The sequence below is a fragment of the Lepisosteus platostomus genome, chromosome 26 (assembly GCF_059453375.1).
Source record: "Lepisosteus platostomus isolate fLepPlt1 chromosome 26, fLepPlt1.hap1, whole genome shotgun sequence".
NCBI lineage: Eukaryota > Metazoa > Chordata > Actinopteri > Semionotiformes > Lepisosteidae > Lepisosteus > Lepisosteus platostomus.
Window position 1 is genome coordinate 10,737,264 of NC_142636.1, and position 14,795 is coordinate 10,752,058.

The 14,795-nt window shown below is 57.1% G+C and overlaps 1 protein-coding gene across 5 annotated transcripts; it reads left to right on the forward strand.

Annotated features, from left to right (window-relative positions):
* The first annotated feature begins 45 nt into the window (after positions 1 to 45).
* Positions 46 to 7,968, forward strand: chtopa (chromatin target of PRMT1a). Of its 5 annotated transcripts, none has more exons than XR_015930694.1 (7): positions 46 to 286; positions 1,678 to 1,762; positions 4,058 to 4,208; positions 5,315 to 5,501; positions 5,579 to 5,701; positions 6,968 to 7,503; positions 7,637 to 7,968. XR_015930694.1 is itself a non-coding variant. In XM_088621446.1 (6 exons), the coding sequence occupies exons 2-6, from the start codon at positions 1,698 to 1,700 to the stop codon at positions 7,177 to 7,179; spliced, it is 738 nt and encodes a 245-aa protein (XP_088477572.1). In that variant the 5' UTR covers positions 46 to 286; positions 1,678 to 1,697; the 3' UTR covers positions 7,180 to 7,968. The 5 variants fall into 5 exon arrangements, 1 of the variants encoding a protein (XP_088477572.1); XR_015930695.1 differs by having other exon boundaries at positions 6,968 to 7,417; positions 7,465 to 7,968; XR_015930696.1 differs by having other exon boundaries at positions 6,968 to 7,417; positions 7,516 to 7,968.
* Positions 7,969 to 14,795: the final 6,827 nt, after the last annotated feature.

Below are 14,795 nucleotides of genomic sequence, written 5' to 3' on the forward strand. Positions count from 1 at the left end.
TTCGCACTTTCGAGAGGCTGGATTTACTTAAGACCGGAAATGGACGGAGTCTCCATCTTGGCCCGTCTGAAGTCGGTCGCCATTTTCTCGGAGGAGGCGAGGCGAGGGCAGCGTGTACGTGCGACAGAAAGAGAAAAAAAATCAAATTTAAGAGTTGGGGGGCGAGTGCGTGTAGAGACAAGCAATTCAGGCAAAACAAAAAAGTATTTTATTTTCGAAAAAAGACGCCGTATCTTACGAAAGAGAGAAAATACCCCAAAGTCAGACGTCCGGCCGATACAAGAGAGTAAGTTAACAGTGCTGAGTCGTTTATTGGTGTAATTGTGTAGAATTAACACTTACAGCAGCTCTGTGCTTAGTTCACGTTTTCTGCATCCCACAGAGACAAAACCATACTGATAAAGTCGACATCTTAATTAAAATTCGTGTTTTTTTTGTGTAACTTCAGAACGGTCATTTGTTGCTCGTGTAGAAGACAGCAAGTCTCCGGTCCCGAGAGCTGTTTAACGTCCCCAGGACGGATAACGTCGCTGCTTCTAACGCTAGCAGCACGCCGTGTGGGTGCTTTGTTTGATCTTGTAATAATACGTTAAGTTTATGTAGCGCCTTACACTCGCTCATATGTCATGGAGCATGAAAATGTTTTGAGGGATTGGGATGTTGACGTTGTGAACGTTTTTAGAGACGGCGGGCTGCCTGACTGGACCTGTTACCTGCGAGTTTGTGTTTCAGAGTTAGATTATAATCCGAGTTGTGGCCTTTCGGTAACCTCGCTGTAGTGGGGCGTGACGATGCTGTGTGTATAGCTCTTGCTGGGCAGGGTGACTGCGGAGTGATGCGTGCGCTTCTGTTTTCCTAGTCTGGGGTGTTGCAGGCGGACTGACCAAGCTCCCATTGTACAGCAGTTTCACCCATCCTGGGTTTCTGTCTCATTGACAGCACTGTAAAACTTTGAATGGATCAGACTGCTGTGTACTGGGAGTCTGACAACACTGTAAGACCAGGAGTGGATCAGACTGCTGTGCGCTGGGAGTCTGACTGGCAGCACTGTAAAACCTGGAGTGGATCAGACTGCTGTGCACTGGGAGTCTGACTGACAGCACTGAAAAACCTGGAGTGGATCAGACTGCTGTGCACTGGGAGTCTGACTGGCAGCACTGTAAGACCTGGGGTGGATCAGACTGCTGTGCACTGGGAGTCTGACTGGTAGCACTGAAAAACCTAGAGTGGATCAGACTGCTGTGCACTGGGAGTCTAACTGACAGCACTGTAAGACCTGGGGTGGATCAGACTGCTGTGCACTGGGAGTCTGACTGACAGCACTGTAAGACCTGGGGTGGATCAGACTGCTGTGCACTGGGAGTCTGACTGGTAGCACTGTAAGACCTGGAGTGGATCAGACTGCTGTGCACTGGGAGTCTGACTGGTAGCACTGAAAAACCTAGAGTGGATCAGACTGCTGTGCACTGGGAGTCTGACTGGCAGCACTGTAAGACCTGGGGTGGATCAGACTGCTGCGCACTGGGAGTCTGACTGACAGCACTGTAAGACCTGGAGTGGATCAGACTGCTCGTTGCTGGGGCTCAGGCTGGGGCTGTGCCCAGAGCAGCGGCGATGACAGGCGTGTAATGTTCTTCTGCCAGGTGTTAACCTCTCCCCTCCCTCCTGTCTCTGCAGGCCTCAGTCCGTGAAGAGAAATGAGCGCGCCCTCCTCTCAGAAGGTCGTGCTGAAAAGCACCACCAAGATGTCCCTGAACGAGCGGTGAGACTCGACCCCCCCCTCTCCCCCATACAGGCAGAGCAACTGCGGGGGGGGACAGCAGGCAGTGTGACCCCAGCACTGTTCTCTACACCCCGTCCTGCGTCATACTGCTCTCAGAGACACCAGAGCAGACTTGCTTACCCACACTCTTACAGAGAGCGGAGGCTGTCTGGACCCCTTCCACTGTCCCCTGTTCCACTGTCAGGGGCGGAGCTGGACCTTCTTCATGGGACAGCAGCTGGAGGAGAGGAGTGTGGGCTTTTGCATGCTTGCCGATTCTGATTCGAATGAAGGGAATGGGAGTGTCCCGGTTTGGAATGGGGTCCATCCAGGCTAGAGATCGCAACTGGGGTACCAGTCGAGAACTGTCCCCTACACTCCAGAGTTCACAACTAGGGTCCCACTCCCGTACCAGCCCCTATACCCCAGAGATCAATGTCGGAGGGTACAGTCCAGGATGAGCCCCAAGACCCCAGAGATCACAGCTGGGATCCAGGATGAGCCCCTGTAATACGAGAGACCGTCCTCTTTAGAAACGGGGCGCCCCTGCCCTGGCAGTTTAACCAGCGGTCACCGAGGGTAGCCCCCTGCCGAGCTGTTTTTGGGAGCAGTATGGCTGCTGTTTGGACAGAGGTGTAGCAGGCGGGGCGGAGGGGAGCCCCTGGCCTGGCTGAGAGAGATGAACCCCCCCGCCGCCCCCGGCCAGCAGCGCGATGGCGGGGTGCGAGAGTCGGTACCGGCAGATCGGCGTGGTGCATGCCTGTCTACGCCCTGCTGGGCACAACCTGCCCACAGCTGCCCCAGCCTCCTCCCCAGTCTTGCTCCCTGCCCTGCTGTCCTGCTCTCCTCTTCCTCCTCCTCCTCCTCCTCTCTCTCGCTCCGCTGCCTGCGTCCTGTTCGAACCCGGGCGCCCAGTCCTAGTCCAGACGTGGCCACTCCCACCCCCCACCCTCCCCTGCCTCGGACGCTCGGGGTGGCGCGGTCTGGGCTGTAAGAGGCGGGGTGCCCGGATGGCCGCCACAGCCCGGGGCCCCCCCTTCCCTCGCTGTCGCCCCCTGCTGTGGGGGCGGGGTGGGGGGCCTGTAAGAGGCGCTGTCTTGGCTCGCTGCGCTGTCTGCGTCTCTCTCTCTCTCTCTCTGTGCGATGGTGTCTGTGTCGCGAGTCAGGAGTGGACACCCCCTCCTCCCACTCTGTCTACACGCTCAGCCGGTGCCAGGGTGCGTGATGGGAAGGCTCCGCGCTCGTCCCAGGCTGCCTGTGGGCCTGGCGTGACGCCACCCCCCTCACGGGGCCAAGGGGGGTGGGCTGGCAGTTCGGTATCCTAGAGGCAGGACCTTACCGCTGGGGCAAGGCCACCGCGGATCAGAGGAAGAGCAGCAGCCCAGCGAACCGCGCCGCCGGCGGAGGTCGGAGTCGGGGGTGAGCCGGCCTGCTGTTTCGTGAGCCTCCCGGATCTTCAAACGGGCTGTGCCATCACGGCACCCCCTCTCCCGCTAGCTGGGGCGAGCAAGCTCCTGGCGCACTCTGGAGAGGTGTCCCCAACACCGGCGCAGCGGAAGACATGGGGTTCACGGATCAGGGGGTGTCTTGGGTTGTGTGTGTGTGAGGTATTCTGCACAACTGTATTCTGTTGCTTTCGGAATCCACTTTCCCCCTCATGGCTCTCACTGCGGCTCCGTGTCCCTGTCTCACTGTGTCCCTGTCTCACTGTGTCCCTGTCTCACTGTGTCCCTGTCTCACTGTGTCCCTGTCTCCCTGTCTCCCTGTCTCCCTGTCTCCCTGTCTCCCTGTCTCCCTGTCTCCCTGTCTCCCTGTGTCCCTGTGTCCCTGTGTCCCTGTGTCTCTGTCTCACTGTGTCTTGTGTCTCTGTGCTGCTCATGCCCACGTTCTCTCAGAGAGCTCTCCCTGTGTCCCTGTGTCCCTGTGTCCCTGTGTCCCTGTGTCCCTGTGTCCCTGTGTCCCTGTGTCCCTGTGTCCCTGTGTCCCTGTGTCCCTGTGCTGCTCCTGTCCTGCTGCTCATGCCCACGCTCTCTCAGAGAGCTCTCGCGCTGGAGGGGCAGGAGGCTGTGAACCGCTTGGCGAGCGGAAGGTGTTTTGGGGAGACACCGGGGGCTTCAGGCTGGGAGGGGAGCCCCCTGGCAGTGTCAGCGCCAGCAGAGCCTGACGTGCAGCTGGTTTGGGTGCGTGCCGTGTTAAAAGATGTGCTTTGAAACCCCCCCCCCCCTCCTCCTCCTCCTCCCCCATCCTCCCACCCCTCCTCCCTCCTTCCCCCCGTCTCTCTTCCTCCTCTCCAAGCTTCACTAACATGCTGAAGAACAAGCCGCCGTCGCCGGTGAGTGTCCGCGCCACCCTGCAGCAGCAGCACACCGCCAGCGCCCGCAACCGCCGCCTGGCGCAGCAGATGGAGCACCGGCCCTCGGTGCAGGCCGCGCTGCAGCTCAAGCAGGTGAGCCCGCCCGCCGCGGACCACTGGGCCAGCTGTCCCCCTGGTGTAACAGCCCTGTGTCTTCACCACTGGCCCAGCTGTCCCCCTGGTGTAACAGCCCTGTGTCTTCACCACTGGACCGGCTGTCCTCCTGGTGTAACAGCCCTGTGTTCACCACTGGACCAGCTGTCCTCCTGGTGTAACAGCCCTGTGTTCACCACTGGACCAGCTGTCCTCCTGGTGTAACAGCCCTGTGTCTTCACCACTGGACCAGCTGTCCCCCTGGTGTAACAGCCCTGTGTCTTCACCACTGGGCCAGCTGTCCCCCTGGTGTAACAGCACTGTGTCTTCACCACTGGGCCAGCTGTCCCCCTGGTGTAACAGCCCTGTGTCTTCACCACTGGGCCAGCTGTCCTCCTGGTGTAACAGCCCTGTGTCTTCACCACTGGACCAGCTGTCCCCCTGGTGTAACAGCCCTGTGTCTTCACCACTGGGCCAGCTGTCCTCCTGGTGTAACAGCCCTGTGTCTTCACCACTGGGCCAGCTGTCCCCCTGGTGTAACAGCCCTGTGTTCACCACTGGGCCAGCTGTCCTCCTGGTGTAACAGCCCTGTGTCTTCACCACTGGGCCAGCTGTCCCCCTGGTGTAACAGCCCTGTGTCTTCACCACTGGGCCAGCTGTCCCCCTGGTGTAACAGCCCTGTGTCTTCACCACTGGCCCAGCTGTCCCCCTGGTGTAACAGCCCTGTGTCTTCACCACTGGGCCCTGCAGCTCACAGCTGTCAGCCCACTGGAGCCCAGCAGTGTGAGCCTGGCCAGTGTACCTGGATGGGAGACTCCTGGGAAAGCTAAGGCTGCTGCTGGAAGAGGTATCAAGGAGTCTCTCTGTGTGGGTCCTAATGCCCCAGTATAGAGACAGGGACACTATACTGTAGTAAAGACACTGTCCTTTGAGCGAGACAGATCCTGACTCATTAAAAATCCCAGAGTTGGGGTGTTACCCCGGTGTCCTGGCCAGATCCCCCTGGCCCGTACCAGTCACGGCCTCCTGCTGGTCCCTGTCTCCGAACTGGCTCCGTGGCTCTGCTCTGCTGGATTAACCCCCCGTGTTGCCGCGTGTCCCCGCAGAGCCTGAAGCAGAGGCTGGGCAAGAGCAACATCCAGGCCCGCCTGGGCCGCCCGCTGGGCTCCCTGATGCGCGGGGCGCCGGGGGGCCGGGGCTTCCCCATGGGGGGGCTGCGCGGGTCCCCGCGGGGCGTGATGCGGGGCCGGGGGGGGCGCGGAGGCCCCATGCGGGGTGCCATGTCTCTCAGAGGTGAGTGGGGCGCCTCGGTGGGGGGGGGTGAGGAGCGCCACCTGCCCGGCGCGGCTCTGACCCCGTTCTCTCTGCAGGCCTGGGGCAGATGAGGGGGAGAGGGGGTCCCCCCCGGCTGGGGCTGAAGAGAGGCCTGAGGCAGCGGGGCGCCATGCTGGGCCGAGGAGCCGGGCCAGGCCGAGCCCCCATGAGCGGCAGAGGTGAGAGTGGGGGTACAGTGGGGGGGGGGGTGACACTGTGGATCTGGGAGAGTGGGGGTACAGTGACAGTGAGGGTGCAGTGGGGGGGGTGGGGTGACACTGTGGATCTGGGAGAGTGGGGGTACAGTGACAGTGAGGGTGCAGTGGGGGGGGTGGGGTGACACTGTGGATCTGGGAGAGTGGGGGTGCAGTGGGGGGGGGTGACACTGTGGATCTGGGAGAGTGGGGGTACAGTGACAGTGAGGGTGCAGTGGGGGGGGGTGACACTGTGGATCTGGGAGAGTGGGGGTACAGTGACAGTGAGGGTGCAGTGGGGGGGGGGTGACACTGTGGATCTGGGAGAGTGGGGGTACAGTGACAGTGAGGGTGCAGTGGGGGGGGGGTGACACTGTGGATCTGGGAGAGTGGGGGTACAGTGACAGTGAGGGTGCAGTGGGGGGGGGTGACACTGTGGATCTGGGAGAGTGGGGGTACAGTGACAGTGGGGGTGCAGTGGGGGGGGGGTGACACTGTGGATCTGGGAGAGTGGGGGTACAGTGACAGTGGGGGTGCAGTGGGGGGGGTGGGGTGACACTGTGGATCTGGGAGAGTGGGGGTACAGTGACAGTGAGGGTGCAGTGGGGGGGGGGTGACACTGTGGATCTGGGAGAGTGGGGGTACAGTGACAGTGAGGGTGCAGTGGGGGGGGTGGGGTGACACTGTGGATCTGGGAGAGTGGGGGTACAGTGACAGTGAGGGTGCAGTGGGGGGGGGGTGACACTGTGGATCTGGGAGAGTGGGGGTACAGTGACAGTGAGGGTGCAGTGGGGGGGGGTGACACTGTGGATCTGGGAGAGTGGGGGTACAGTGACAGTGGGGGTGCAGTGGGGGGGGTGACACTGTGGATCTGGGAGAGTGGGGGTACAGTGACAGTGAGGGTGCAGTGGGGGGGGGTGGGGTGACACTGTGGATCTGGGAGAGTGGGGGTACAGTGACAGTGAGGGTGCAGTGGGGGGGGTGGGGTGACACTGTGGATCTGGGAGAGTGGGGGTACAGTGACAGTGAGGGTGCAGTGGGGGGGGTGGGGTGACACTGTGGATCTGGGAGAGTGGGGGTACAGTGACAGTGGGGGTGCAGTGAGAGTGGGGCTCTGAATGGGATTGGGGTGCAGTGAAAGTGGGGACACGGGGAGGGGATGTGGGGTTCTGAGAATCTGTGGGGGTGGCCCCTGTGTGCATGTCTGGCGCCTGGGAGTCCGCCTGCCTGACGCCCCCCCTCTCTCTCCAGGCCGCGGCGGTGTGGCTCTGCGCGGGAGGGGCGGATTCGGGGGCCGAGGGCGTGGCCGGGGCAGAGGCCGGGGCCGAGGGGTCAGCCGGCCAGCCGTGACCCGGGAGCAGCTGGACAATCAGCTGGACGCCTACATGTCCAAGACCAAGGGCCACCTGGATGCAGAACTGGACGCGTACATGGCCCAGGCTGACCCCGATGGCACTGAGTGACCACAAGTGCCCCGCTGGGACAGACCCACGCTGACACTGACTGACCGCTGACTCGGATGACCACTACAGACTGACCGCTGGATAGGCTGACTGACGGGCACGGACAGACGCATATGGGCTGACTCTCTGACGCGCTGACTGAGGGCACTGGCACAGACAGACGGACAGACATGCTGACTGAGGGCACTGGCACAGACAGACAGACGGACAGACATGCTGACTGAGGGCACTGGCACAGGCAGACAGACGGACAGACACGCTGACTGAGGGCACTGGCACAGGCAGACAGACGGACAGACATGCTGACTGAGGGCACTGGCACAGGCAGACAGACAGACAGACACGCTGACTGAAGGCACTGGCACAGACGGACGGACGGACAGACGGACATGCTGACTGAGGGCACTGGCACAGACGGACATGCTGACTGAGGGCACTGGCACAGACGGACAGACAGACAGACACGCTGACTGAGGGCACTGGCACACGGAGGCAGTCCAGAACTGAACATTCTGCCAAATGTAGAGGACAACTGGGCACCGTGACCACAGAGCCCAGGCGAGCCAGGCGGATTGGACAGACTGGGAGCGCTGGAGTTCTGTGGGTCAAGCGAGAGAGAGACTGGGACAAAGACTCTGCTGATATCGTGCTCCAGTTTTCGGCAGAGGAACCTCTGGCCGGAGGACGTCCATTTATCCGCAAAAAGGCTGTTTTAGATTTCTTTGTGTTTTTATTTTCCCTCCAGTATCTGTTGTTCTGATTATTATTAAAAGTCTTAGATTGCTTGGTGTTGTTTGTAGGCGACTCGTTCTGTGATCAGTGGCTGTAGATTCAGGTCCTCTGGCCAGCACTGTCCTGACCTTGCAGGTGCTGGGCTGAAATCTTCCCTGGGGCATCCAGTCTGTTCTGGGTCACACTGTAACCCTACAGTCCAGAGATCACTGGTCCAGTCTGGGTCACACTGTAACCCTACAGTCCAGAGATCACTGGTCCAGTCTGGGTCACACTGTAACCCTACAGTCCAGAGATCACTGGTCCAGTCTGGGCCGGGTCACACTGTAACCCCACAGTCCAGAGATCACTGGTCCAGTCTGGGTCACACTGTAACCCTACAGTCCAGAGATCACTGGTCCAGTCTGGGTCACACTGTAACCCTACAGTCCAGAGATCACTGGTCCAGTCTGGGCCGGGTCACACTGTAACCCCACAGTCCAGAGATCACTGGTCCAGTCTGGGTCACACTGTAACCCTACAGTCCAGAGATCACCGGTCCAGTCTGGGACACACTGTAACCCTACAGTCCAGAGATCACCGGTCCAGTCTGGGACACACTGTAACCCTACAGTCCAGAGATTGCCGGTCCAGTCTGGGTCACACTGTAACCCTACAGTCCAGAGATCGCTGGTCCAGTCTGGGTCACACTGTAACCCTACAGTCCAGAGATCACCGGTCCAGTCTGGGACACACTGTAACCCTACAGTCCAGAGATCGCCGGTCCAGTCTGGGTCACACTGTAACCCTACAGTCCAGAGATCGCTGGTCCAGTCTGGGTCACACTGTAACCCCACAGTCCAGAGATCGCTGGTCCAGTCTGGGTCAGGTCACAGAGGAAGAGGAGCTGTTGTCCTGACAGTGCAGGTGTCAGAGGAGGAGAACAGCGCCCCCTGTGTCTGGCCAGGGCTCCTACAGTCTGTGTGCATGTTGCAGGGGATGGGGGTCTCTCCTGCGCTGGTGCAGTGGTGGGGTGTAGCGCAGAATGGAATAATTTTACAATGAGTGCCTTCCCCTTAACTGAGCAGTGAACCCACAAATTGTGTGTTGAGTGTCTGAGGAAGATGCCTGGACCTGTCTGAGGCCAGCCCCCCCCCTCCCCCAGCCTGGGTACCCAAGGGCCTTGTCTGAGGGGGTCACCTCAGCTCTGCGATTCGTACCCTGCTACTACCCAGGGTCTGCCCCAGGGGTAACTGAAGGTTTCCTTTACTGCAGGCTGACCCCAACACGTAGATTCTCTGCAGGTGGAAGACAACTTGTGTTTTCTTGGAAGTGCGAGATGCTGAGGTCTGAGCTGTTCGGACACGTAACCTTAACACGGGGTTGTGCAGAGTGGCTGTGGACTTTTATTAACAATAATTAATATAAGTAAAAGTTTGCCGTTATCCATGACCATGCAACATTGTTTAAGAGAAAATGAAGTCCTGGAATGTAGGATAATGCGCTGTCTTGCCTTCTGTCTGGGAAGTGGGTGTTTTTAAACGATGAAACTGATGCCTAGCAAAAAAAAAAAGGAACGGTTGCGCCCTCTGGTGGTGCAGGCGCGCTCCTTCGCCTGATATAACGGCACCTAGCGCCTAATCCAGCCTGTAATTAACTTTTTTGGCCATAATGTGCCCCTGGAGTCCATTTGAGCTGCAGCGTTTTAATCTTTTTTTTTCCCCTAAATTACAGTACTTTTGCTTTAAAGGCGGAGCTGTTGGAATTTGAATGGATTCATGGATAAAATGCTGGTGTTGCTGTCCAGATGGGTGATAATTAATCCAAGGGTTTCACAGGGCACAGGTAATGGCCAGCAGCCATGTCACTCTGCAACTCACAACCAGCAGCCCTCTGAAGCCCACCAGTGTGAGCCTGGTCAGTACCTGGATGGGAGACTCCTGGGAAAAACTAAGGCTGCTGCTGGAAGAGGTGTTTGTGGGGCCAGCAGGGGGCGCTCACCCTGCGGTCCATGTGGGTCCTAATGCCCCAGTATAGTGACGGGGACAGGCGCTGTCCTTCGGATGAGACGTAAAACCGAGGTCCTGACAAATCCCAGGGTGTTTCTGGAAAAGCGTAGGGGTGTAACCCCGGTGTCCTGGCCAAATTTCCCCCTGGCCTTTACCAGTCATGGCCTCCTAATAATCCCCCTCTCTGAACTGGCTCCATCACTCTGCTCTCCTCCCCACTGAGAGCTGCTGTGCAGGGAGAAGGGGAGAGGACTGGTGCACTATAGCTGCCATCGCATCATCCAGGTGGGGCTGCACACTGGAGCTGGTGGAGGGGATCCCCATTACCTGTAAAGCGCTTTGAGTGGAGTGTCCAGAAAAGCGCTATATAAGTGTAAGCAATTAAGTGTAAGCAATTAGTATAATTAATTATTATTTGTGTGGGCTCAGCTGTTTCCTACCTGTATGGGTGAGTCTGCCCACCGCAATGATCCCAGCCCATCTCCCACGGGTCGCTAACGGCGCGATGGGCTCCATGCAAGTACCTGCTGGTGTTGCCGCAGTGGCTGCAGAGGAGCGCTAGAGGGCACTGTAGGGACACATGAGTCAGGGTCTTGTCACTGAAACCTGTCTGTTGAGACCAGAGGGAGAGAGACAGGCAGTCACAGTGCAGTGGGGAGAGAGGGAGACAGGTAGTCACAGAGCAGTGGAGAGAGAGGGAGACAGGCAGTCACAGCACAGTGGGGAGAGGGAGACAGGCAGTCACAGTGCAGTGGAGAGAAAGGGAGACAGACGGTCACAGTGCACTGGGGAGAGAGACAGGCAGTCACAGTGCAGTGGGGAGAGAGACAGGCAGTCACAGTGCAGTGGAGAGAGGGAGACAGGCAGTCACAGCATAGTGGAGAGAAAGGGAAACAGACAGTCATGCCAGTAAAACGCTGTGATTTGTCTTGCAGAGGGAGGGACTCTGCTTTGGTCTGTTTAGCCAGTAGGTGGCAGTTCCTCACAGCGTTCCTCTCATCACAGTGGTTCACTTTGTGACTAAACCTGTGAAGATCATGACAGAATTCCACCAGATTTTAACTCCATGCTCTCCCTTTGCTCCCTTTGTACATAGTATTTCACATTTACATTCTTAATATAAAAATTGTTGAGAAACAGGCTCACTGTTCCCCAGGCTGGGACAGGAGATCACACACCATATTATTATTATTGAGAGACAGGCTCACTGTCTGTTCCTCAGGCTGGGACAGGAGATCACACACTGGATTATTATTATTGAGAGACAGGCTCACTGTCTGTTCCTCAGGCTGGGACAGGAGATCACACACCATATTATTATTATTGAGAGACAGGCTCACTGTCTGTTCCTCAGGCTATGACAGGAGATCACACACTATTATTATTATTGAGAGACAGGCTCACTGTCTGTTCCTCAGGCTGGGACAGGAGATCACACACTGTATTATTATTATTGAGAGACAGGCTCACTGTCTGTTCCTCAGGCTGTGACAGGAGATCACACACTGTATTATTATTATTGAGAGACGGGCTCATTGTCTGTTCCCCAGGCTGGGACAGGAGATCACACACTGTATTATTATTATTGAGAGACAGGCTCACTGTCTGTTCCTCAGGCTGGGACAGGAGATCACACACTGTATTATTATTATTGAGAGACAGGCTCACTGTTCCTCAGGCTGGGACAGGAGATTATTATTAATAATAATATGAAGTAGTACATGATAATGTATTATTATGATTATTATTATTTTCAGTTTCTATGTCCAGGCTGTGGTCACTGTGTCTGTACTTTGTCAGGGCCAGGCCTGTCTCCCATCCCCTCTGCTCTCCCCTCTCTCCCGTCTCTGCTCCTGTCTCTCTGTCGCTCCCTGTCTCTCTCTCACCAGACTCTCCCCCTACCTCACCTGCCCTGTCTAATCCTCGTGTCTGGCTGTGGTTGGATCTCTGGGCTGTGCGCTGAGCCGAGGGGATTAGTGCAGGGGCAGACGTCACTCCCCCACCCCTCCGTTCCGGACGGCCGAACAGGCCGGTTTTGATGGGAGTCTTCCTCACTGCGCGAGGAAGAGCGCCAGGGAAGGCATCTGCCCACCTGACTGACCACTTGCATAACTACCTAATTAACTGTGCTGGACTGCTTGTCGATTTAACACAAGAGATTGTACAAGCAGGTGTGTAACTCACCCACTGTGTATCAGCTAGTGTGAGTAACAGCTTAACTAGTACCTAGCTCTCCAGCCTAGTGACTGCCTAGATAACTGTCGGCCTTTTTTCCTTTACAGCAGTTTAATTGATTATCAAGGTGGGTAGATAACACTTTAATTCACACTTTGAACATATTCATTTTCCCTGCCCGTCTCTGCCTCTCTCTCCCCTTGTCCCCATCTTGCTCTCCCTGTGTCCCCCTCCCTCTGTCTGTCTCGCCCTGTATCTCTCTCTGTGTCCCTCTCCCTCTGTCTGTCTCTCTCTCTCTGTCTGTCTTGCCCTGTATCTCTCTCTGTGTCCCTCTCCCTCTGTCTGTCTCTCTCTCTCTGTCCCTCTCCCTCTGTCTGTCTTGCCCTGTATCTCTCTCTGTGTCCCTCTCCCTCTGTCTCTCTCTCTCTCTCTGTGTCCCTCTCCCTCTGTTTGTGTCGCCTTGTATCTCTCTCTCCCACTGTCTCCCTCTCTCTCTGTGTCCCTCTCCCTCTGTCTGTCTCGCCCTGTATCTCTCTCTCCCACTGTCTCCCTCTCTCTCTGTGTCCCTCTCCCTCTGTCTGTCTCGCCCTGTATCTCTCTCTGTGTCCCTCTCCCTCTGTCTGTCTCTCTCTCTCTGTCCCTCTCCCTCTGTCTGTCTTGCCCTGTATCTCTCTCTGTGTCCCTCTCCCTCTGTCTCTCTCTCTCTCTCTGTGTCCCTCTCCCTCTGTTTGTGTCGCCTTGTATCTCTCTCTCCCACTGTCTCCCTCTCTCTCTGTGTCCCTCTCCCTCTGTCTGTCTCGCCCTGTATCTCTCTCTCCCACTGTCTCCCTCTCTCTCTGTGTCCCTCTCCCTCTGTCTGTCTCGCCCTGTATCTCTCTCTCTCTCCCTCCCTGTCTCAGACAGCTGTTCACGGTGATGTAACTCTGCACTGTTGCCAGCTGGTGACCTTCAACCTTTCACTGCAGTTATTTCAGTCACGCCGTGTCCCCCCTCCCTCTCGGATCACGTCCACAGCACGTTCCGGGTGGAATCAGGGAATTACTGCATGAGCATCAGGAAGGAGTGTAGCACCCATGACGAGTGATCACCAACTACAGCTCAAACACAGACGTTCTACACATTACAGCCTTCTTCCTCATCATCACTCACTGTCTCAGTGCAGCTCATACTGTCAAAATAACTCCATCATCCTCTTCATCATCAGAGCTGGAGAGTCACTGTACAGACACTCAGTCCAGCTCCTCTGTATCTTCACATGAACACTCCTTCATCATCATCAGAGCTGGAGAGTCACTGTACAGACACTCAGTCCAGCTCCTCTGCATCTTCACATGAACACTCCTTCATCATCATCAGAGCTGGAGAGTCACTGTACAGACACTCAGTCCAGCTCCTCTGTATCTTCACATGAACACTCCTTCATCATCATCAGAGCTGGAGAGTCACTGTACAGACACTCAGTCCAGCTCCTCTGTATCTTCACATGAACACTCCTTCATCATCATCAGAGCTGGAGAGTCACTGTACAGACACTCAGTCCAGCTCCTCTGTATCTTCACATGAACACTCCTTCATCATCATCAGAGCTGGAGAGTAACTGTACAGACACTCAGTCCAGCTCCTCTGTATCTTCGCATGAACACTCCTTCATCATCATCAGAGCTGGAGAGGAACTGTAAACATGCTCAGTTCACTCTATGTATGTTATAAAAACACAATTCTGAGTGGGAATTGTAGGCATTTGGTATCTATAGTCATAATGCTCTCAGATCTTCTTAGGATCAAAGCTGGATGACTGATGAGATGTTCTAATTCCTGGCCGGGGCAGAGATGTCCAGCACCACCAGCAGATCCGCAGGTCCCCTGAGCGAGGAGATGGACCGGGTCTGGGAGATGGACCGCCCTCCTCCCAGCCTGCAGGACAGGAGTGTGAGGGCAGGGGTCTCTGTGGCTTCACAGCATCACAGCCGTCCACAACCAGACCATCCAGAACCAGGCCTTTCAGACCCAACCCATCCAGAACCAGTCTGTCCAGAGCCAGGCCTTACAGACCCAATCCATCCAGAACCAGGCCTTTCAGACGCAATCCGTCCAGAACCAGTCCGTCCAGAGCCAGACCTTTCAGAACCAGCCTGTCCAGACCCAGTCCGTCCAGAACCAGGCTGTCTAGAGCCAGGCCTTTCAGACCCAATCCGTCCAGAGCCAGGCTGTCCAGAACCAGGCCTTTCAGAACCAGCCTGTCCAGACCCAGTCCGTCCAGAACCAGACCAAGTCTGTGCAGAATCGGGCTGAGAGGCTTGTTTCAAGGCGCGTGTGATTTGCAGTTGTCAGGGTCCGTGAACCCGGGCGAGAGACCCGCACCCTCCCTCCCTGTGTCTCAGAGCCCAGGCCCCCGCCTGCAGCCTCGCTCCTGTTCTCCTGCGTGGCCAGCCCACTTCCAATTCAGCCACTATTAAAAAAAAACCAAATTCTCCCTCATCCTCTGCTCAAACCGGCTCTCGCAATCCGCTGGCGCTCAAGGTGTTTCCGCGTGCCGGATTGTGTAACGGGTGATGTAATGGGCTTCGCTCGCGACCGGCGCTCCCGTGAAGCGCTCACGAGAACCCCTCGCGCTCCGTGCACATCCCAACATCTGTGCACGGGGACAGAGCAGCTCCGGCTGCCTGCGCATCAGCTCGGCGGCTCGGACAGTGAACTCTCAGGGCCTGCCGGGGGCTCCTT